Raw genomic sequence first — 24,287 nt, 5'->3', positions numbered from 1 at the left:
CGCTGAAAAAGAGTCAATATTGTTGCTCTCAATGATGGAAGATGGTAAGTTGTTCCAATCCTTAATTGATCTGGAGAAAAAGCTCTGTTGGTATGAATAGGTAGATGAATTTGGTAGAATAAAACGATGTGGGTGATATAGTCTGGTGGATCTTGTCATTGAAATAAAATGAGGAGGAATTGACAGTGAATAATCTTGATGTATAATTTTAAAAAGTGCTTGTAATCTGGATATTTTACGTCTCAGCTGAAGGCTTGGCCAAGAAAGATGCTGTAACATAGCTGTGACTGAACTGAATCGATTGAAATCATTTAGGACCCATCTAGCTGCCCTACGCTGTACTTTCTCTAGCTGTTGAATATTGTTATGGTGGTATGGGTCCCAGATGACTGCAGCGTATTCCATTGACGGTCGTACTATCGTAAGGTAGGCTGTTGCTTTGATGTTAGACGAGCAGCAACTCAGATTGCGTTTCAAGAAGTTTAATGTTCTATTGGCCTTAGCAGCTATATTACTAATATGTGGAGACCATGATAGTTTGTTATCCAATATAACACCAAGGTAGGAGTGTAGGAGTTTAGCTTGTAGTTGAAAATGATTGGTGATAATGATCTGGTAAACCGCATAATAGTACATTTGGTTACATTGAATCTTAATTGCCACTTAGTTGCCCATTCGTGTAGTTGATCAAGATCATGCTGAAGTTGAATGGCATCCTCCTTGGTGGTGATAATTCTGTAAAGTAAAGGTGGGGACTATTCTACGGAACGGAACGGAACGGAATGATGGACTAAACCACGGAACGGAACGCTTTCTCAAATTGAAGCTTGCAACTTACCGTTGCTGAAACTTCCCTTATAAGTTAGCAGTGGCATCTCCAGTGGGTGATTAAACATAAGATAAAAAGAATTAACGGATCGATTGTGGGTTTTTGTTGGTTGTCATTAGTAACGAAGTATTATTGTGGGATGAGCTGTATCAGTGATGTTCATCCATACGGAAGGGAACTTTATGTGAGCTGTTTTTCTTATTTAGACTTTAGAAAACAGTCTGGGCCGGTCTTTCAAGTCATAAGTCAGTGTATAAATAAAGCAAGCAGGAAGATACTGGTAACAGGAAAGAGCCAGCTGAATTAAAACTTGAAGAATTTTGTGCAGTGTGTGAGGAGCAAATATTTTGGCAGACCGCAAGGAGGGTATATTCTGCAAACATCACTGAAGTGTATGCATGGAGTTATTTATATATTAACAACTGGTGCAGTGGACTAATGCCGTATTCAATGGTGAGCTGATTTTATCTGTTGCACAATTCAAGGATGTGTCTACTGCTAGCCTTGAATCAGGCTAAATGCCAAAACTCCAAGATCAGCCAAATCTCAATTATAAGCCGCATGTGAAACCATGCCCGTAGCCACCAGGCAAACGTGATTTGGACCAAGATGTGTGTGTAATTTCAATGTATCTAGTCAGACCTGAAATGGAACACACATTAATTACATACCACCTAAGAATCCTAGGATTTCTTAAGTGTAACATTTCACATGCTTCACTTCAAACAAAACAGGTTAAATTTGTTCGTCTATTTTCAAGTGATTCCCAGTCCAGCTGGTCCATGAAATTACAATGGGATCTCATGCATTTGTTACAGTGCGGGCTGTCTTGTGTTGGATCTACTCTAGAGTTGAAATTTCAAGGTAGACTCACTGCCAATGTACTGACACTAGTACTGTTGTAGCATGTTTAAGTGGAGGACAAATGAAATAGTAATGCTAGATTATTTATGTATACAAATTTTTCATAATGAAATTGATATCCCATTTTGATTTGTACTTCCACTTTGCAACATATTCAAGAACAAGAAGCTACCACACTTATCTCCAACCACTGTCATTAATTAACCAAGATCTCACTAGTCTGTAATTCACCTTACTGTAGTGATTTTATTGATTCATCTGTATGCTTTCTTCATTTTCCTTTGAAGTTGTACCAAGAGTTCATAATAAGGTGGAGAGTGTCTAACTTGAATGCATTCACCAAACACCCTGCTTAAAGTAACACCTCGGCCTTATTTCAGAACAAAGGCTTTACCTTCTTCAGCAACACTAATCAACAGTTTTCTATCCCCCAGTAAAGGTGTTGATTTGATGAAAGGTGAACTTTATGCAGGGTGTTTGTACAGGCCATACTGAGAGTTAGACACTCTCCCCCATACAAATCAGTATTACGAACTCTTGGTTGTACAGTATAGGTAAACAAAGATAAGTTTCTCTCCCATCTTATTCTAGGATTTCTATTGACAAGGAAAATTCAATTATTTGTATACAGGCTCAAAATTGAGAAAATATAAAGAAAGTGAATTAATATTATACAGTCAGTTTGCTTTTGGATATTTAATGCCTCCAACCACAACAAAAATTCGATGAATTCATGCATCTCATCACTGGTCGTCTGAACATTCTGAAAGTGATGCCTCACTCAATCAACCATATATTCTGTTTATTAGACTGAATAAAGTCATGATTACCTAAACAATCAATTAATGTTTTATAATTATCCTATTCCATTTTCCTGGAGGTTCCACTGATAAAATGCAATTTCAGCAATGATAGCAGCTAGCCAAGTTGCAAGTTGATGCAGAAAGCATTCCATTCTGTAAAATAGACCCCATCCAGAATTCAACTCAGTACTCAGGCTGAGATATCTGACAATAGTCCACTACTCTGTTAATGAATCATTGATGTTCACACAATATAGCCTCCTTGAGGTATCTGAATGTTTGCTCCTCACACACTGCACAAAATTCCTTTAGATTCTGCTTAGACTGAGTTGATCAGCTTGTCACCATACTTGTTTCCTTTGTAGTGTAGCTATACACATACTGATCATTTATGCCGATTAGAAAGGCTGGGCCTCAGACTGTACATTCTAAAGTCAAGTCTCACATACTAGTAAAAACAAGTCATGCATTAAGTTCCCTACTTGATATATCCGAAGATGAACACACTGAGTCAGCTATTCCCACAATTAGTACTTCGTTACTGATGACAACCAACAAGAACCCACAATCGATCCTTAAATTCGTTTTATTTTTCTTGGGGTACGTTTGATTACCTGCTGGAAGTGCCACTGATAACTTGTACAGCAATGGTAAGCTGCAAGCTTCAATCTGAGAAAGCATTCCGTTCCGCAGTTTAGTCCATCATTCCGTTCCGTTCCGTTCCGTAGAATAGTCCCCACCTAAAGTAAACAGTCATCAGCAAATAACCGTAGTGGCGAATTTACATGTTCTGTTATATCATTAATGTATAGAAGAAACATCAAAGGGCCGAGAACCGTCCCTTGAGGGACTCCTGAGTGAACAGCTATCGAGTCAGAAAAAGTACACATACACACACAACAAAAAAATGGTAATATTTTTAACATCATTAGCTATATATAATTATAACTACAGTTAATTGCATCCATGTGAGTTAATTGTATCCATGTGTTTTAGGCCAGTAGCCTGTAACAACAGCAAGCATAAGCAAATAAAACACAGCCCATATGCTAATCACTACTACTCACTTTGGTCTCCTTCTGTACAGCTACACTTTAATTTTCTCTTGATACATTGTAAAGCACAGGGGCGGATCCAGAGTTTCGAAAGAGGGGGGGCACCTTTCTGAAAAACAGTTGAAGACCAAAAAAACTTGCTGAAAACCAGTTGAAGACCAAAAAAAAAAAAAAAAAGGTCACAACAATAATAGCTAGTTATCCTTACCTACTATATCACGTCTGTTATGTAAAATAAAATCCTATTTGTAGCTTCATAGGTAAGCTACACTGCCTCATGAACATTGTGACTGCTTTATTAGAGTAATTGACTGCTCTATTAGAGTATATCGATCTTGTATGCAATTTCTTGAAGGGGGGGGGGGGGGGGGGCATTTGCCCCAAATGCCCCATCCTGGATCCGCCACTGAAGCAATCCATGAGCAGGTTGTAATCTTATGGTTAATTAGCTATCTATAAAAAAATAAAGTAATATTGTTAATTCATCTAGAAGAATAAAACAAATATAATGTAATGTTTAATTATGTCTACAGGGAATCCATAGTTACATGGTGCTATAGAGTATCAGTGCAAAGGCACTCTGGGAATACTGAGTGCCTGGGTCATATTACATAAACTACCAATGCCTCCTCCCCACTTCCCAGGGTTATAGTCATATTGGCTAGTGAGGTGTCATGTGCCCCTATTATTTGTCTAGCAGCTACATGATCATGATACACACACACACACACACACACGCACACACACACACACACACATACACACACACGCACGCACACGCACACACGCACGCACACACACACACACACACACGATACATGGCACAATCACACTGCAATTGTTAAACAATCGAAATTAAATAAAATATATATGTACCACATGGATTGCAGAATGGAAATAGATGGGTGGTCATAGTATAGTTCAGTCCAGTGGTTCAATGCACACATATGGTAATCCCAAATGAAACAAAACCACACTGGTTAAATGGTACAATGGTTGGTTGAACAATAGAAGTTATATTTATGTACCACATGGATTGCATAATAGAAAAAGGAGTGGTTTTTTGTGTGTGTGTGTCTGGCTGTTTAATTTAGAAGCCAATGTGGTAGCAATGGTTATAATTAGCACTGGTCACTTCCATTGTTTGAGGCTTGGTCTAATTGTTTTGCATGTCTTCCATCTAAAAAAAAAAAAGTATCCTTCCTGCTTTAATTTCGACTGAGACAACATGCACGACTTGTACATTTCATCTACACCACAATCTAGCCATCTATATATCAACTGCATGTATTGTTAGCTTGTAGCTGTACCATAACTGTCAAATCAATAATTTTTTTTTAAACAAAAAAATGAATAAACAAAAATAAATCAACTGGCTAATAACTATATAGCAGACGATATGCTGGGGAAGACAAAGGAAAATTATTTTAAATTAATTAATAAAAATATCATATAATTGTCATATGGTCTGGCTGTATAGCTACACTGACTACAAGCCTGGCTAGATTTGAAATTGTTTGGACGTATGAAGCGATATGATTGTAAAACGATCATATAATTATAGCCATAAAGTGGTTGTATGCACCTTTTGATGTACTGCACAAACTATATATCCTCTCCTCCACCGGTACTTTACTTGTGCTAGTCATGATCCCCCCCCCCCCCCCCCCCCCCCCCTTTTTCATACACTCTCCACATGTTTGCCGTACTTGCACGCACACACACGCACACACACACACACACACACTACACACACACACACATATGATACATGGCACAATCACACTGCAATTGTTAAACAATCGAAATTAAATAAAATATATATGTACCACATGGATTGCAGAATGGAAATAGAAGGGTGGTCATAGTATAGTTCAGTCCAGTGGTTCGATGCACACATATGGTAATCCAAATGAAACAAAACCACACTGGTTAAATGGTACAATGGTTGGTTGAACAATAGAAGTTATATTTATGTACCACATGGATTGCATAATAGAAAAAGGAGTGGTTTTTTTTTTGTGTGTGTGTCTGGCTGTTTAATTTAGAAGCCAATGTGGTAGCAATGGTTATAATTAGCACTGGTCACTTCCATTGTTTGAGGCTTGGTCTAATTGTTTTGCATGTCTTCCATCTAAAAAAAAAAAGTATCCTGCCTGCTTTAATTTCGACTGAGACAACATGCACGACTTGTACATTTCATCTACACCACAATCTAGCCATCTATATATCAACTGCATGTATTGTTAGCTTGTAGCTGTACCATAACTGTCAAATCGATAATTTTTTTTTAACCAAAAAATGAATAAACAAAAATAAACCAACTGGCCAATAACTATATAGCAGACGATATGCTGGGGAAGACAAAGGAAAATTATTTTTAAATTAATTAATAAAAATATCATATAATTGTCATATGGTCTGGCTGTATAGCTACACTGACTACAAAGCCTGGCTAGATTTGAAATTGTTTGGACGTATGAAGCGATATGATTGTAAAACGATCATATAATTATAGCCATAAAGTGGTTGTATGCACCTTTTGATGTACTGCACAAACTATATATCCTCTCCTCCACCGGTATTTTACTTGTGCTAGCCATGATTCCCCCCCCTTTTTCACACACTCTCCACATGTTTGCCGTACTTGCACACACACACACACACACACACACACACACACACACACACACACACACACACACACACACACACACACACACACACACACACACACACACACACACACACACACACACACACACACACACACACACATGATACATGGCACAATCACACTGCAATTGTTAAACAATCGAAATTAAATAAAATATATATGTACCACATGGATTGCAGAATGGAAATAGAAGGGTGGTCATAGTATAGTTCAGTCCAGTGGTTCGATGCACACATATGGTAATCCCAAATGAAACAAAACCACACTGGTTAAATGGTACAATGGTTGGTTGAACAATAGAAGTTATATTTATGTACCACATGGATTGCATAATAGAAAAAGGAGTGGTTTTTTGTTGTTGTTGTTGTTGTTTTGGCAATTTATTTTAGAAGCCAATGTGGTAGCACTGGTTATAATTAGCACTGGTCACTTCCATTGTTTGAGGTCTGGTCTAATTGTTTGAATGTCTTCCATCTAAAATTTTTTTTCCACTTGTTTTTTACTTTACGTAGCCTTTCTTCCTTGACACTAGGGGATTTGACAATAAATTCACATTTGTACTTAGCTAGCTAGCTATAGATACACATGACACGGCAACTGAGCTCTGCAGCCTTCAGTCCTGGTTGGTTAGCTAGCTACGTAGCTTGGGAACATGCGTGCATGTATATGCATATACTGTAGAATACGGAACACTTACTAGTGTATTTCATAGCCCATGGTCCATGTCTGTTGCAAATCTTCACTGCTTCTTCTCCAGTCATGCCGGATCACTCGTGAAAACCGCTATAATTTTGAATTTGTCACGTGATCGTGAGACTTGGTTGATCATGCGCGTTGCTACGTAACCTGTATTATAAGCACTTTCATGTCAACAGTCATATACGGCCAGATATCATCTAGTTTTATTTTAGTTTCTCTAAACCCCATCCCCATCCTCTCCTTGACTTTCAACTTGTTTGTTTTAAATTTAATGTCAATTTAAAGATTGCATGTGATCACTTACAATACGTTCCTTAGACATTCATCAAGCATGGGATGTATTTGCCTCTCATTATGAGTCAATTCTTAAGGAATGTATACCCTGCCATGCACTTAAAATGAAGAAGAAAAATATTTATATGACACGTGAAGCATTTCGTATAAAGAAGAAAAAATGTAAGCTTTGGAAACAGTATAAGCTATCTGGCACAAGGACAGACTATTCACTATATAGCAAAGCCAGAAATGAGCTGCGTAGTTTGACAAGGTCTCTTCGCAAGTCATATGAAGAGAAAATCGCCTCCAATATTAAAACTAACCAGAAAGTATTTTGGAAATATGTAAACTCCAGATTAAAATCAAAGTCTAGTATCAATTGTCTACAACATGCTGATGGCTCCATGACACACTCCAACACTGAGATGGCTAATGTTTTCAACAATCATTTTGCCAGTGTATATACTAGATCCTCAGTACCTTCATTTCATCTTGATCACACAGTACCAACACTTAATGATGTCGATATAACACCATCCATTGTACTTGACAGGTTAGAGAAAATCAATGTAAACAAATCATCAGGACCTGACGGTTGGCCTCTACTCTCATTAAAGGAAACTGCTTTACAACTTAGTGTTCCATTGTGTATACTGTTTAAAAAGTCACTTAGTAGTAGCTGTCTCCCTAGTAGTTGGAAACACGCCCATGTCACACCAATTCACAAGAAGGGAAATCGTTCTGCTGCTGATAACTACCGTCCAATAAGTTTAACGTCACCTATAGTCCGAATTTTGGAGTCAATCATTAAAGATCATATCACACACCACATGCTCACTAACAGTTTATTTTCTCCAAGCCAACATGGTTTCATTGCTGGCAGGTCGTGCACAACACAGCTTCTTACAGCAATGGACTACTGGACCCAATCACTTAATGATGGCTATCCTGTTGACATTATATATTTAGATTTCCGAAAGGCATTTGATTCTGTCCCTCATAATCGACTACTGATGAAATTGAAGGCATATGGCATGGGCGGGTCTCTACTAAGATGGGTACAGAATTTTCTTTCTGGTAGAAGGCAACGAGTTGTGCTTAATGGTGATCACTCTAGTTGGTCCACAGTCTCTAGTGGGGTTCCCCAAGGTTCAGTCCTTGGCCCCATGCTCTTTCTATTATATGTTAATGATATTCCGTTATCTGTGGACAGCCCAATCTTACTATTTGCTGATGATGCCAAGATCTTTCGATCAATTAGATGTGAAGCCGATTACTTACAACTTCAACGGGATATTGATATATTGTTTGAATGGTCGAGAACCTGGTTGCTTAATTTTAATATTAGCAAGTGTTATGTTTTGCATTTAGGTCTCACCCACTCCTATGGAAATTATTGTATTGATGGTAATGTTATAACATCTACTGAGTCAGTCAAAGATTTGGGAATCATCGTTGACTCTTCTCTGAAGTTTCATAACCATACTGCTATAGTAACTGCAAGAGCTAATCGTATACTAGCTGTGATTAATAAATCGTTTGAGTACTTGAACACCAACGTGTTACTCCAACTGTACAAATCCTTTGTTCGTCCCATATTAGAATATGGAAATATTATATGGGGTCCACAGTTCATACTCGATCAGCAGTCAGTTGAAAAAATTCAAAGAAGAGCTACCAAGTTAGTGAGCGAAATTAAAGACTTGCAATATGTTGACAGATTAAACCACCTAAACTTACCATCTCTCAGATATCGACGTCGTAGAGGGGACTTAATTTACACATACAGACTATTTCATAACATGCTGGACATGGATAGCTCATCTTTATTTACCCTTCGATCATCTTCTATAACAAGAGGTCATGATTTAAAGATCTATAAACCACACGCTACCTGCTTGCCACGCCGTCACTTTTATTCAGTAAGAATTATAAATGATTGGAATGGACTCCCATATGACTCAGTTAATGTTCATTCAACCAATTTGTTTAAGACACACCTAGATAGATTTTATTATGATTACCAGTATGATATTGTATAGTTATTTTTGTAGTAGTTTGATTGTATAGATCAGGTTTTTACAGGCTTTGCCTCCTTACCTGTACCCCCAATAATAATAATAATAATAATAATAATACAAATAATAAATAATATGAGCAATGTAACTAGATAGCTACAATGACTACAATAACAAATATTAATTCAAGTGAAATATACCTGTAATTATAATAATGAAGAAGGTTACAACAAACTACTAGCTAGCTATACAGTTTAACTTTGGTCAACTCTCATCTCCAGCAGTGTCAGTCTCATCTTCTAAGTAACTGCTTACAGCAGTAATCAAGCCATCAAGATCGAGAACTTTGACAGTCTCAAAGTCCATGTCCCTGCACAGCGGGCAATTTGCTGAATGACTGGTTGCCAGCAACTGCTGAACACATTGTTCACATCCTACGATTGACTTGCAGCACATTGATACAACCATCGGTGGCCTTATCGGGACCACCTGACATATACAACATTTTAATATATCTTTCAGTTTGTCCCTTAATGAGATTGGCAATGTCCTTTCAATGATTGATCTTAAGCCTCTAAACTCATCCCTCATATCCCTCAGTTCATTTTTGATCCTTTTGGCAGCACGAGGTGCCAGCTCTTCGTCAATGTCATCGTCAGCATCATCTTGAATCATATTAAGATCCCTCTGTGTCACGGCATATAATTTCCTTCTGGGTGCCTTCCAGAAAGCTAACCCTGAAAATGATAAAGTTATACATACGGTAAACCACAAGTCCTGTATTGTTACTGTGTACAGTATATGCACATTGCTTTTACATACAGCTAGCTACCTTGAGTGGCAGATGAATTTTCAATTTTTAGGCCATTTTTTGTCACAATAACGTGATCCGATCCCCACTTTTATTGTATCGCAGCCAATATAAACTCAGTGTGAGCCGTAGATTCTGTGATATTCACAAATATCTGGGCTTTATCATGAGGACAAAGTAGCTAATTCCAACCCAACAAACTATATATTTCTGAGATCAGCAATCAATACTCTATCTATTGAGCATATAAAAAGCCCGTTTTTCCAAAATTTTAAGATCAGTCTGGAATGCCTACTGAAGGGTCAACCTGTATGTGAAAGGAAAAAAATGCAATCTATGAAGTACTTAGCTATAGCTAGTTTAAAACAAAAAAATATATATATAAAATAAAAAACACCATTATACACTGTACGTATAGCTATGATATAGCTAGCCATAGCAATCCTGCAAGGTAGATCCACGTCCCTCTGTTAGCTAGCTATAGCTAACCTGAAACAAGCGGCGGAGATTTTCAGTAGTCACTTGATGCATGAACACATCAGCTTGCTGTTCTCCCTTCTGCAGGGTAATTCGATCGGATTGAGTAGCCCTATCAGCCATATGGTTACGCAAATGCAGTTTATCTGATGCCTGTCACAGCACGTAGGCTATTTATACCTTGTGTGCAGTAGCTACTAGCTACCTCTACTAGACCTCAAACCACACTTTCAAATACAATACACATTATGCTCCTTCTTTGTTCGACCTGTAGCATTCTTTATTAGATACTGGATTTGACACGTAGTTAGCTAGCTACTCTGACATAGAGGTTTAGCTAGGTAATTAAGAACTATACGGCTGCTTGCCAGTTTAGTTCTTTCTTCTAGTACCCACTAACCACAAGTTTCTATACTGTGCCGGAATATATAGCTAAGTATAGAGGTCTTCAGAAGATTACGAAGTCACGCATATTATCGTATACCGAATGACGTATTGAGGATTACGTAACCGAATCTGGCAGTGTTTTGACAGTCGCCATTTTGGACGTGTTCTAAGTAATGCCTTTCAACTGTGTTGGGTACAATTGTGACTATGAGCAGGGATCCTGCGAGTATAGTTTTCATCGCTTCCCAGAGAATAGGAGGGAAGCTTAGGAGGCAGCGATTCGACGCGAAGGTTGGAAGTCTACGGAGTACAGTCGCTTGTGTAGTGCAGTTAGTGTTCGTAAATCGGATGGCTGCATGTTCGAGGCTGCTAAGGTTCAGTCATGGATTTTTTCTCCTTTCTCCACCTTTTCAAACACACTTTCTGGAACAACTTTAAAACAGGCTGTAGGACCAGGCAGACCTTTAGCACTTGTGCTGTAAAGTCTTAATAAATAAAATTAAAAGTTGTCATTTATGTACATTTAGTTAGAGAGCTTTTATTGATTGTAGTCCCATTTGTTACTGTGTGTTTGTAGGACTACTGATCATGGCAGTACTCCATCTACAGGGGGGCTGAAACTAACATCATGGCAATGCTGCAGTATTCCTACAATTGAACACTTTTATGGAACGTTGTAATGATGTGTTGGAACTGGTAGTGACCATCAGACACTTCAAGTGAGTTGGCTATTTCCCCGTCTCTCTCTGTGTGTGTGGGTATCTGTGTGGTAAATGTATGTATGTGGGACCCGCACAATGGTGACACTTGGGACTAACTGACTGTTGATGTCTACTGAGATATTTAGTGGTGTCTGGGCCTGACAAGAAGTGATGGGAAGTAAAATGCTTATAGAAAAGCTACATGCTATGAACTGCTTGTGACTGCTCTATTGGAGTATGTGTGCCAGCCAGCGACATGTGATGGTACCATTTGTAGATGACCATAAATAGTGGTCATCTTGTTGCTTCACATGTGATAAAGTTATGCAGTAGTATATTAATGGTCTGGTATGGATATTATATCCCTAATACAGTATCATTACTACTGTAGGGAACTGGAAGGAGCAGTTAGTGTGGACAGTGACAACAAGGAACCAGTATTAACTGATGTTAACAAGAAGTTTATCACTTATATGGAACAGTTCCAGAGGTCTACCAAGGTGTGTAGTGTGCGTGTGTGTAGTGTAGTGTGTGTGTGTGTAGTGTGTGTGTGTAGTGTAGTGTGTTTGTGTGTGTGTGTGTGTGTGTAGTGTAGTGTGTAGTTTGTGTGTGTGTGTAGTGTGTGTGTAGTGTAGTGTGTGTGTTTGTGTGTGTGTAGTGTAGTGTTTGTGTGTGTGTAGTGTGTGTGTAGTGTGTGTGTGTAGTGTGTGTGTGTGTAGTGTGTGTGTGTAGTGTAGTGTGTGTGTGTAGTGTAGTGTGTGTAGTGTAGTGTGTGTGTGTAGTGTAGTGTGTGTAGTGTAGTGTGTAGTGTGTGTGTGTAGTGTAGTGTGTGTGTGTGTTTGTGTGTGTAGTGTGTGTGTAGTGTGTGTGTGTAGTGTAGTGTAGTGTGTGTGTAGTGTAGTGTGTGTGTAGTGTAGTGTGTAGTGTGTGTGTAGTGTAGTGTGTGTGTGTAGTGTGTAGTTGTGTGTGTAGTGTAGTGTGTGTGAGTGTGTGTGTGTAGTGTATTGTGTAGTGTAGTATGTGTGTGTGTGTGTGTGTGTGTAGTGTAGTGTGTGCGTGCGTGCGTGTGGTGTGTGCGTGGGTGTGTGTGTGTGTAATGTAGTGTAGTGTAGTGTGTGTGTGTGTGTGTGTGTGTAATGTAGTGTGTGTAGTGTGTGTGTGCATGCGTGCGTGTGGTGTGTGCGTGGGTGTGAGTGAGTGTGTGTGTGTGTGTGTAGTGTAGTGTGTGTGTGTGTGTGTGTGTGTGTGTGTGGGTGTAGCAGTGTGCGAAATAACGGTCGGTCACCGGACAATTTCCGGTCAATTACACCAGGTATCAGCCTATAATTGAATTTGTCCGGAAATACTGTCCTTTCAAAGTTTATAGTGTTAGGATGGGCTAGGAGGGAGGCCAGACATGATGGTATTGACATGTAATTAAGTTATGTGTTGTTGGCTTGTACTGACCACAAAGGCATGCCCAAGTTTACCTCTGAGGTTAACAGTTTACTATGTTGTGCCAGCCTACTGTATCAGTCACATGCACTTCAGTAGTAAAATGTATTTATAATCTGATTGCCATTAGTACTTTCACTTGTGGTATTTATGATATCAGCACAACCGGATTTTAAGCTAGAATAAACAATGCATCTGTGATAGAGCCACTATATATTCTAAGCCTAAGCTAAGTTTGACCATGTACAGGGTAGCTATATCATTCCAAGACAAGTAGAAGGCTTTGACTGAAGTCCTCATAACTCTTTTCCTACAAAGGCCCAATTGATTCCATAGAAGCCCTTTCATGTGGCCAGTAGCTAATCAGCTCTACAGTACATTGGTGCAGGCCCCAATGTTTGAAACAAACATACAAGTGGTAAAAACACAGGAAAGGAGAAACAATAGAAGTTAAAATGTCCGGTCAAATTGCTTGATGTCCACTCAAATTTCACAATTCCCTGACAGTACGACAGGACACGTCTGAAAAGTTATTTCGCACACTGGTGTAGTGTAGTGCATGTGAGAAGTTACATGCAACATCATAACTATCTCTCATTGTATACAGGACTTGTTGTGTTTTACTGACGATGATATTTGGATTCAAAATTTTAACAACTTTCAATGACCTTTATACTATCTAGTTTACCTAATACAATGCTGAGTGAAAACTGCATGCAGTGGTATGAAATTCCAGATTGGTCTCAGAGGTTTTCAGAAACTTGTCACGCAAAATCAATATAACCTAATAGAACATTCACCATAATAGAGCAGTTATGCCTCACCCACGCAGGCTTGTTAAAACCATAGTTAGACCTTTCATCTATTACTATGCATATTTGTCAAATAAGACAACCCACAATGACAACAATATCTAGCAGGTGAAAGGGTCCAAGGTAGTCTTTTACAACTACCTGTGTTTATGATAAAACTACATGTAGCACATGGTTTCATTACATAAAATACAAATGTAATTCTGGACATATGAGCATCTGAGCATTTTTGGACACCTGATATTGGATCTTTAAGTAGTAAGTGAGTTAATTTAGAAGTGGAAGTAGAGGGATCAAATGATAAAAAGCAATGAAACAAGTGATTTAAATGATGGCAACTATTACAACATAACTTTGTGGGAAAATCCTTAATGGTGAGATGCCAATGTAAGGATTTTCCCATAAAGTTATGTTGTAATAGTTGCCATCATTTAAATCACTTGTTTCATTGCTTTTTATCGTTTGATCCCTCTGAATTAACAATTTTTAATTCACTAAATTGTTAACTTTTTTTTTGGACATAGGTATAGCTATATTATTGATCTTCGGCACTATTAGAGTATCTCGATCTTGCTGCTTGTTTCATGCGAGCTGCTCAATTGCTAAATTTTACAGTGTAGCACTATATACTTGTAGCGGATGAAAACGTACTGTCAGACAGTAGCCATTCTCTAGTGATCATTTTAAAGTACTGTATGTAGTTGTTACTTTGGTGATTTTCAGCTGCATGCACAGCAACTTTCTGATGGCTAGCTGTGTCTCCAACTCAAAACTATTGACCACTTCAAAGTTGGCATAACAATTCCATGATTGCATGCACAACTCTACCTTAGGTCTGTTGCATCACTGTGACACCCTACTTCAGTTGTTTACCTTTTAAATTGCTTTAGCATCAAATGTTTACTTAATTAAGATGGTCATTTGAATATGAGAATATATCATTGAATTGACAAGTGTGCAGTTGTTAAAAATATTTGCTTACCATAATGCATAAAAAGATCACTGAGATTCAACAAGCCCTATACAGTTACTAAACGTATATAGTGCACGCTATGACTGAGATACCATACATGGTACAGGTATGACATGTCATAGTGATGCACTTCAACCAGTAAAGTTGATCCTTTCTTAACAGACCCTAAGAATGCTGTACATTTGACCTCCATATTGAGACAGTTTAGTTTTGAGGTCCATATAGGCTAGAGGTACACTGATCGGTCATCATCCTTGTTTTTGCATGTTGGTATTGAATTGGCAAGATGAATTAAAAAAGCCGCAGATACAGACGTGCACAAACGTACAGTACCGCTCAAGCACAACGTTGCACTTGCTCGTACACTTATGATCACGAGTCCATGAATAACAAGCTAATAAAGGGGCGTGGCACCTGTTCACATGCGAGTATTTGCAAGAGCAATCGAGCTGCAAATTCTTGCATGTGAAACAGGTGTCACTCCCCTTTATTAGCAAGTTATACACAGACTCGTAATCGCGAGTGCATGAGCGAGTGTGAAGTTGTGCTTGGGCAGTACTGTATAATTATGGTCTTTAGTATCCCAGCAACGTCACTACTATATTAGATCAGCTTTGCTTATCAGCTTAATAGCACATTATTTATACCGGGTGTCGGAATATTGATGTTGGCGCACATCTATATAGTAGTGTTGATCTCTACCAATACAATAATACATCTGAAAAAAGAAAACAGAGAAATAATCAGTTGATCTCATGTGTATAACACTACTTGCAGTTGATATCTCATGGTCTGGATGAGGTCACTTGGAGTAGTCTGAGGTTACAAGACTTTGTAGCTGACACAACAGCACTGATCAGTGGTGACCTGCACCATATCATGAACGCTGTGTTGGAGAGGATGGCTAAGGTTGACGGCATCATTGACACATGGACACACCTCGGGGGCATGAGTGTATTTAATGATGAGTCTGGACAGGGGGTTCCCCTGGAACATCTGGATCAGAAACACAAGTAATGATAGTTGATGTGGTGTATTAAGGGGTAACATGGTCTTGTTACCTGTAGTGTTCAGAGGGCTAATTAGACATACTGTTACTAGTATATAACCTGTTTTATTATTGGTCCATGTGATTTGCAATACATACTAAGAAACAATGGGGATCACTAGTGTTTGCATATTACCAAATTTATATATTTGGCATGTAAAGGTCATCCGACCTCACCTGGGAGCTGACAGTCACCCAGTAATTAAAGTAGACAAATTAAGTGGTCATTGATTTGCAGTTGTCTTTTGTGCTGCTAAATTTTCTTCATTAAATCCCAGTTGGTTTTGTTTTCAATGGTATGGTATGCTACTGGTTTAGACTGCAGTGTGATGAGTGCTAGGGGCAAAATTAGTGATTTGGTAAGGAATTGCCAATTTCACCAACTTTAGTTTATTGTTACAATATGTAGTATAGTTGAGGATTGTGGCTGTGGTGAAGAATTTGCTTGAAAGTAGCACTAGGCTATGACCTTTAGAGCAATATCATTAGTCCATTAGTTGTGTGCGTGTTTATACCCAGTCTCCCTCATGTTACATGTTTGTTGTATTGTTATCCCTCAGGGAATTGTGTGATTGTGTGGAAGCCATATTGGTACCATGAGGTGAACGTATCAGAGACCTTGTAGGTGAGATATTTGAGGTGAGTACTGTGTGATGTAGTAACACTATAGAGTGGTTCAGTTGTATACATGTTCCTCCTTCTGGTCAGGTGGTTGAGATCAGCCATGATAGTCCATCGTGGCACTCCTTCCTTCATCACGTGGATCACATGATCCTCAATGGACTACGCTACACCATTCTCAGTGCTCTCAAGATCCTCAGTGACCGAGTGGCCAAATATGAACAGGTACAAATTGGAGCCATAAACAAGTGGTCCCCAGTAGCTGTATCAGAATGGTATATACTGTACATCCCATAAGGTGACTTGTATGACCATTAACCTCACCTGTACTACCAAAGCTGACAGTATTGAGTTTGTACTGTGAATAATACTGATACAGTGGCCACCAGAAATTACATGTGTATATATAGATTTATTATAAATTTTTTGATTATTCAATGACATTGGCCAGTGATGTAGTTTACTGTATTTGTTGTGGTTAGGGTCAGTCAATTCCCTGCCTAGTGAATGTTTGATTAGAGCTGGTGGGGTCGACGATTAGTTTCACTCCTCCCCTGGATCAGCAGACTGCACTAGAAAGTGTTCCTGAAGTTGTTAGGAGGTGGATGGAGGATTACGTGTTGATGGCTAAAGTTATGAAACCGTTCACTGCTAACAGTGGAACTACTGGGGTGTGTTGTATTGATATAACAACATATTGCATGTGGCCTGTTAACAGGATTTTAATCAAATTATTGTACATGAAATGAATGGTATTTAGTTGCAGGTGAATATGTCTACACATTGTATTGTTGCTATTCTAGTATGTAGTGTAGTGTTGTCAACCTGCTACATGGCTTATATTATCCACTAGACATCCACAACTTGTTACTATGCAGTCATCCGTAGTGACAAAAAAGATCACTGCCAGCGTTGAAAAGATCTGTGCTCACCTGGAGACCAGCGCCAGGCAATGTCAGGTACTGTTGAACTTCCCATGTAATCTTTGTCAGCAAATAAATTTACTGCACTGTATGTGGAAAAGACCATACACTGGCCATGTTAAATAGTCACAGTGTTTTGCAAAGCTCTAGAGTGGTTCTGTCTGGTGACATCTCAGCACAGTTCCTAATAGTCCATGGTAATAACAACTATTGTGTTCTTGTTGTAGTCACTGAAGAAAAAGTTTGCTGAAATCACATTCTTGTGGGACCAAGATGTGAAGCATACGTTTGATGACTTTCTCCAAGGTAACACATTGCCGCGGCCACGGATGGTGCCACGACCAGAGTCTGTCAAGCCCCGACCATCCTCCATATCAAATCGAAGATCACGATCAAGATCATCAACTAGGTAGAGTGTGATGTTGTCTGTTATATGATAAGCAGCCTTGCTATGCTCCAGCAAAATTTTGGCCAAGTTTATATATTATGTTTTCTTGTTTTAGAGAAGACCTGTAAAGACCAAATCTTTTTTTCTTTTAAGGCTTCCCGTGTTGTGAAGGGTTTAATAATATTTCCTGATTCCATACCATTCATTGTTAGCTTGATTTGTGTGCATACATCACTGATTCATCTTCTCCTCAGCCGATCTCACTCGATGATAGCCAGTGCATCACACAGAGTTGGCAGTAGTAAGTCTGCTGTTGGCGCTACTGATTATGGTTTCCTTCACTCGGCAACAAGCAGTATTGGTCACATGAGTACCTATAGGGTACGATCGGTGTTGAGTCGTGAAGGAGAGGATGAGAACAATAAGCCATCTATTGATGACTTTGATGGGGAAATCTCCATTTTTAAGGTTTGTGTGTGATGTGTTACCAATATATCTGTCTACCGTGAAGAAGAGTGTACTAGGCTACTGATTGTCAAAATTTTAGATGACAAAAAGCACTACAATTGACCAAGCTGTGTTCAAATACTCTAATAGAACAGTCACTTAATCATAGATACTATTGTGATAGCAAGGGAGAGATTGGAAACTCCATTGGTAGACTCAATCCTATGCAAATTCTGCTTACACACTCCTACAGTTAGGGCAAAATTATCCCTCTCTCTTCCTCCTAGGGGCTTGTTGTATGCCAAGACATTTGTAGCGAACAATGAGGTCTTTCCCTTCCCATGCTCACCTTAGGTAGCCATCATGTGATATTTCAATGATGGAATGAGTGCCACACCCTGGCTCGCACAAAGTCTATATGCTACTGCACATTATGTTCTTCTTGTACAACAAGGAGTGCCGGTGCACGAAACAAGACTTCCAATCACGTGTTGTTAATATATACCATGGGATGATTATTTGATAACCTTTGAAGTCATGGTATCCATCATGTTGGTGTGCTACATGTTCTGCTTATAGTATCACCATCCATGACATCATGTGTAACACTTGCAGGATATCCATGATCAGATATTTGAAGTTGATGACTTTGTTAGTGTTGGTTGGATTGGTGTGAATATGAAGCCTGCCAAGCACCTTGTGTGTGCCTTTATTACCAAGTGGATACACACGTATACTAGCTTCTTGACCAAACAGGTTGTGTGTGTGTGTTTGTGTGGGTGTGTACATGCGTGTGTGCGTGCATGCGTGTGTGTAGTGTGGGTGTGTACATTTACATTTAGTGTCCAGTAAAGTGTTATTAGTGTTGATATATGATTTTACACGATCTACTTCACTACTAGACAAAGTTAGCACTGGATGCACTGGGCAAGTTCCTGGAGGAGACAGAACCAGTAGTGGAGCACTTGTCCTATGATCACCACAGCATGGAGTCCTTTATGAAGTTGATGAAGGTGTTCACTAAGGTGTGCTACGGCTCTACTATTCCATTGTGTTAATGTTTTTGCATGATTTTATTTGCTTGATATAATTTATGTGGTGTGTGTTCACCACAACATCATTACAGGTTGGCTCCCAACAGAAAGTTGTTGATTACAAGTTTGGTGCTGTCCACCGTACACAAGTGATACTGGAGAAATATGGCTACCCTCTGTCTCATGATCAAGTCCAGTTCTTCCATCATCTGCCGCAAAGGTGACCTATATGTGGAACTGACTGACTGACTGACTGACTGACTGACTGACTGACTGACTGACTGACTGACTGACTGACTGACTGACTGACTGACTGACTGACTGACTGACTGACTGACTGACTGACTGACTGACTGACTGACTGACTGACTGACTGACTGACTGACTGACTGACTGACTGACTGACTGACTGACTGACTGACTGACTGACTGACTGACTGACTGACTGACTGACTGATAGATGGACAGTGGTATCTTGGTTATCAGTTAGGAAAGCGAAACAAAAAAATATTTTTCTCACTATAAAGAGACGGATCCACTGGTTTATTAGTTACAACAACTCCATTATTGCTTTGCTGTTTATCCAAATGGTCTAAAATGCATCTAAAGTATTTTTGTATATGCTGTAGTATGTGTTGTTTACCTGTGTAGTGTGTTTTAATAATATCGCAATAGCCATCAAGTTAGGTTTTCGCTCAGCAGATCACATTAACTACTCTAATAGAACACTCACTTTAATGTACATATAACTGATGGTCAACATAGCTGAGGTTTCAGGTGTATCATATCATATCTTATTACTAGGTGGAACAACTTGGAGAACAAGGTGTCACTGGCTAAACAAAGAATTAGTCCTCATGTACAGGAACAAGCTGAAATTGTCATGGAGGTACGTAGTCTTGGCTGATTGTCATTGTTAAGTGACAGTCTTCCTCAGAGAGAGATACTTCTTTAGCTAACATATTTTTTAGTTGTACACCACTACAATTATACGATTATTAACTTAGTTGTCATCATGTAAACTCTACCACTGGTTGTTGTTGATTTTGGTATTTACTGTATTATCGATAGCTTTTTGGATGAGGCTGTGAGCTTGATTTCTTGACTGTTTGGTGTTGTGCTTAGCCATTGGCGTATTGTGCCTTAACCTTTGTTACCCATGCTGGGTAGACATTCTACCATCTCGTCACTGTCTCTATGGTAATGTTATAGTTACCATTCCTAATTAGTTTATATTTCTATTAGACATTTCTCATTCAGTAATAGAACTTTTATTTTACTGACTGTTGCTCAAATGTTTTGCCTTCAAAGTTGTTTCCTAATATGGTGTTGTTGTTGTTGTGTTTACATGTTATTGTGTCCTTGTTAGGAACTGGAGAAGTTTAGTAAAGTGTGTGTTGATCTTCACGAGGAGTTCTTGGTCAGTCCTTGTCTAAACTATGAGTGTTCTGACGAAGAAGCTGACCCTCTGATCAACCAGTATTACACTAAAGTGAAGGAGTTGAAGGTCACCGCTCAGGTGAGCATGGGAATATGAAGGGATGGTCAATGACCTGGGACCAGAGGAGGTTGAGCATGCATCTTGAGAGCTGCTTTTGAACTAGTGCAACTTTGTCACCTCATGAAGTTCTAAAAGGATACTTTAAATATTCATATCAGTGTGTCTGAAGTCATTATACTTAGTATCCCGAGATACCTGAGTATATCCCAGGACGTCTCATAGCATGGATCCACTAGATCCTACAATAGTAAGTATGCCGAGATACCTGAGTACATCCCAGGATGTCTGATAGTGGGAAGCTTCTAGATCCTATAATACTTAGTATCCCAAGATACCTGGGTACATTCTGGATGTCTGATAGCAGGGTGTCTGATAGCAGGGAGCCTCTAGATCTTGCAATACTTAGTATCCCGTAATGTGCATGAGCATGATCCTCCCACACGAAGTTCTTTATATTATGTATGTATAACATCTTGCCACATACAGTATGAAAAATTCTGTTTCATGTTAGGTATTACAGTTGGCATTTGGCTACACCAATCTATTTTACTATTTCAACAACCACTTCCATCGGTATGTTATAGCAGTGTGTCAGTATGCACTTTGTGGTAATGTCTTTACTGCATTTAGTTTGTACAAGAACCTTATGCCCAAAGAAAGTTCAAACAAGATTTTCATGGTTATGGTGTCGATCTCAGGACAGCAGTATGGATAAAAAGGAGGTAACACATACAGTGACTATTAATTTTGTGAAACACTTGCTATCATAAATACTCTAGACGAACAGTCAAAGTCACTCTGCTGAAACATTTGTAGGATGACATGCCCGCTATTCATCATCAACTCTCTGCTAGTATGTCAAGTGACAAATAAAAGGCAAGTGCGAGGCAGGGGTCAATAAGAGAAGGAGAGGTCAATGAAGAGGAGACACCACAAGTAGTTATGCCTTACATCTGACCAACTGGTATGTGGGTAAGCAACATAAAACAAGTTTTATGTGTATTCCGATCTTAACGTTTAGGTTTAAAAGATGGAAAACCAGATTTTCACTGACAACTAAAAATTAAAGTAACACACACATTAGGATAGTCAATGTGATTGTATACATTTAAATGTTGTAATTGCATATGATGTAATCTTCTATTGATGTAAGTGTGTGTAACTGATTTACAATATATTCTGTATGTGTGCTTGTAATATAATATTTAGAATTTTTACATGTTATGGCTCTGTGTTAACTATCTATTCATACATCTTGTTCATTAACTTAAAATGTAACAAATGGCGAGGAGTAGTTTAGTTGGTTTGCAACAATTGCAAGCGCTTTCGCACAGACCACATTGCTAAAGCTGGCAGAAGCAAAGCTCCTGGAAAGAGGAGGACACAGCAGAGTCACAACAGTCATAAGAAAGAGTCCTCAGAAACAAAGTCTGGCAAATGCAATGGATGGAGTGGATCACATTAACAATGATGACCTCCGACAGCTGAACACTGAGCCTTCAGATGAAGATTCCACTGCCGACATAATCCACGTACATTCAGTCTCATCAACAGTTCCTGAAAGCTACAAAGTGCCTGTTTAACTGAATGGCAATCACCTAGTGATGGAACTTGACACAGGAGCAGCAGTATATATCTTTGGTCAGTGAGAAGACATGGTCCAATAAATTGAACAGTCCTACATGTACACTGAAAACCACCTCGCTTAAATTGCATAGTTATCCTGACAGGAAGCTGCAAGTGTTGGGCTACTGCAAGCAATGTAACGCTGATTAGATGACTAGTCTCTCTGTCTTCACATCTTGCAATTGCAAGCCTTCATGATCATGCTTCCAAACATATTATTTGTGGTTATAGCTATAGCCAAATCATTAATCACAATGACTTCATTTTTATGAATAATTGTACTGACTGTTCTATTAGGATAGTTCGACGTTTAGCAGGAGCTAGTGCTGCAGCTCAAAGCCTGTATCTTGTAGCTGTGTAATGTAGATAATGCATTTAGCATGCTTCCTTTAAACAATACCCACACAGAAACCCTATAAAATCTTACAGTAAGGTCAGTATACAATGGCTTCAGTTATCGCCAAAAAGCCACTGCAACCACTGTCACCATATTATTAAAGGTTGGAAGCACTTTAAATTGAAACTTTGGAAATTGGAATTCATTAATTCCAACTTCCAAATACTATATCCTCGACTATATCTATGCAAAGCATAAAACTTTAGCGCTTGGCGCGCTGCGCGCGCCAAGCGCTAAAGTTTTATGCTTTGCATAGATATAGTATTTGGATGGCGGAGAGATCCCTGCATCCTGGTATTCCCTCATATTCTTGTGAACTTCATGACAATATTCACACAGGAAGGAGGTACAATCAAAACACAAAGCTACTGCTTTTCCCTCCTTAACACACGCATCGCAATTTGCTTCATCTTTTCCCTCAACTTTACGCTTCAAATCAACTTCATCTAGTAGACGATTAATAAAGAAATTGTTTGGTAATTCCTTCACATCTCCTTGAGGCACTGCGCTCGTTTCTCTACACTCTGGACAGATGATGTTAGAACCTGTTTGTAGTTTCTCCATACATCCTTCACAGTAAGAATGATGACAAGGAAGATATTTAGGTTTTCTGTACACTTCGTAACAAATTGGACAATTTAGGAGACTCGATACCTTCTTCATTCGGTCTGCGGCCATTTCGCTTGACGCGTGCAAAGTAGGGAGTGTATAAACAGTGGAATGGACTACTGGAATGGTGGAATGGAATTTTTAAAGTTCAATATCATTTTTTACATCCAAATAAGTACAACTCCTCCCCTTATGTAAGCAAATAAATAGGATTCCCCTTGAAGTCAGCTCTTTTAGCATACTTTTCCTCACCACAACACTTCGTACAGGGGTACGGCCATATGGAACAGATTAAACTGTGAATGGTTTTAAAACATTATTTTGTACAATGTAATTCTGTTTTGTTGTGTATGTATGTACTTATATTGTATTGTTGTTGTTTTTTTTTGTTGTTGTGCTCTCAGAAAAACAGCCTTCTTTGGCTGACGCTATTTTCCCTGATTAAATATCATTTAAAATAAAATAAAATGTATGACTTATAAATCGATACTTTATTATATGTATGAAACTAACTGTGGTTCAGTTCATTGTGCAACATGGCACTGCCACAATGAACTTTGGCTTAAATTTTGTTTTCTGACATAATTATGGAAAAGGCTCATTGTAAATGCTTACAAGATAGTCCCATTTCACTTTACCCAAAGATTTTCACTTAGGCTCCTATAGGTTAGTGGTAAACACCTTGTACAAGCTCTGCCTTCTGTGTTCGTCCTCCAGTGCCTAACAGGTAAAGTTGATAATAAATGAATACTTCATTATACAGTAAATGTACTTTTACAATGCATTCATGTAATCAGTTAGCTAGCTAACTTTTTATCATTTGGGAACAAGGGTTAAGTCAGGAATTTTCTTAGCGTTCCCAATAAACTGCTATTGT

The 24,287-nt window shown here is 38.8% G+C and overlaps 2 protein-coding genes and 1 long non-coding RNA gene across 5 annotated transcripts; 1 reads left to right on the top strand and 2 right to left on the bottom strand.

The window, feature by feature from the left end:
* Positions 1-1,988: 1,988 nt before the first annotated feature.
* Positions 1,989-3,239, bottom strand: LOC136251762 (uncharacterized). The gene is made up of 3 exons (XR_010699191.1): positions 3,111-3,239; positions 2,979-3,037; positions 1,989-2,924 (listed from the first exon to the last, which is right to left on the bottom strand). It is a non-coding gene; the product is annotated as an uncharacterized lncRNA (long non-coding RNA).
* Positions 3,240-11,034: 7,795 nt separating this feature from the next.
* On the top strand, positions 11,035-22,021 carry LOC136249461 (uncharacterized). 3 transcript variants are annotated; one of them, XM_066041473.1, is made up of 19 exons: positions 11,035-11,187; positions 11,474-11,615; positions 11,989-12,097; positions 15,594-15,829; positions 16,425-16,489; positions 16,573-16,710; positions 16,968-17,156; positions 17,339-17,444; positions 17,636-17,817; positions 18,051-18,264; positions 18,859-18,999; positions 19,146-19,268; positions 19,370-19,497; positions 20,082-20,166; positions 20,647-20,796; positions 21,290-21,351; positions 21,409-21,500; positions 21,558-21,750; positions 21,800-22,021. In XM_066041473.1, the coding sequence occupies exons 8-17, from the start codon at positions 17,358-17,360 to the stop codon at positions 21,491-21,493; spliced, it is 1,257 nt and encodes a 418-aa protein (XP_065897545.1). In that variant the 5' UTR covers positions 11,035-11,187; positions 11,474-11,615; positions 11,989-12,097; positions 15,594-15,829; positions 16,425-16,489; positions 16,573-16,710; positions 16,968-17,156; positions 17,339-17,357; the 3' UTR covers positions 21,494-21,500; positions 21,558-21,750; positions 21,800-22,021. The 3 variants fall into 3 exon arrangements, with proteins under 3 accessions (XP_065897545.1, XP_065897544.1, XP_065897543.1); XM_066041472.1 differs by having other exon boundaries at positions 16,425-16,503; positions 21,558-21,742; XM_066041471.1 differs by having other exon boundaries at positions 16,425-16,503.
* A 963-nt stretch (positions 22,022-22,984) lies between these two features.
* Positions 22,985-23,479, bottom strand: LOC136248337 (E3 ubiquitin-protein ligase TRIM56-like). The gene has a single exon (XM_066040128.1). The coding sequence runs from the start codon at positions 23,477-23,479 to the stop codon at positions 22,985-22,987; it is 495 nt and encodes a 164-aa protein (XP_065896200.1).
* Between the last annotated feature and the right edge of the window lie 808 nt (positions 23,480-24,287).

Source organism: Dysidea avara, chromosome 3 (genome assembly GCF_963678975.1).
Source record: "Dysidea avara chromosome 3, odDysAvar1.4, whole genome shotgun sequence".
NCBI lineage: Eukaryota > Metazoa > Porifera > Demospongiae > Dictyoceratida > Dysideidae > Dysidea > Dysidea avara.
Note: the sequence above shows the minus strand (reverse complement) of the source record. Positions and strands in the feature narration are given on the sequence as shown.

Bases quoted from the DNA above. Each gene is read 5' to 3' on its own strand.
- LOC136249461 (XM_066041473.1), top strand. From the start codon at position 17,358: ATGCAGTCATCCGTAGTGACAAAAAAGATCACTGCCAGCGTTGAAAAG. The intron at 17,818-18,050 runs GTAGAGTGTGAT...TCTTCTCCTCAG, and splicing joins CGATCAAGATCATCAACTAG to CCGATCTCACTCGATGATAG. The intron at 19,498-20,081 runs GTGACCTATATG...TCTTATTACTAG, and splicing joins TTCCATCATCTGCCGCAAAG to GTGGAACAACTTGGAGAACA.
- LOC136248337 (XM_066040128.1), bottom strand. From the start codon at position 23,479: ATGGCCGCAGACCGAATGAAGAAGGTATCGAGTCTCCTAAATTGTCCA.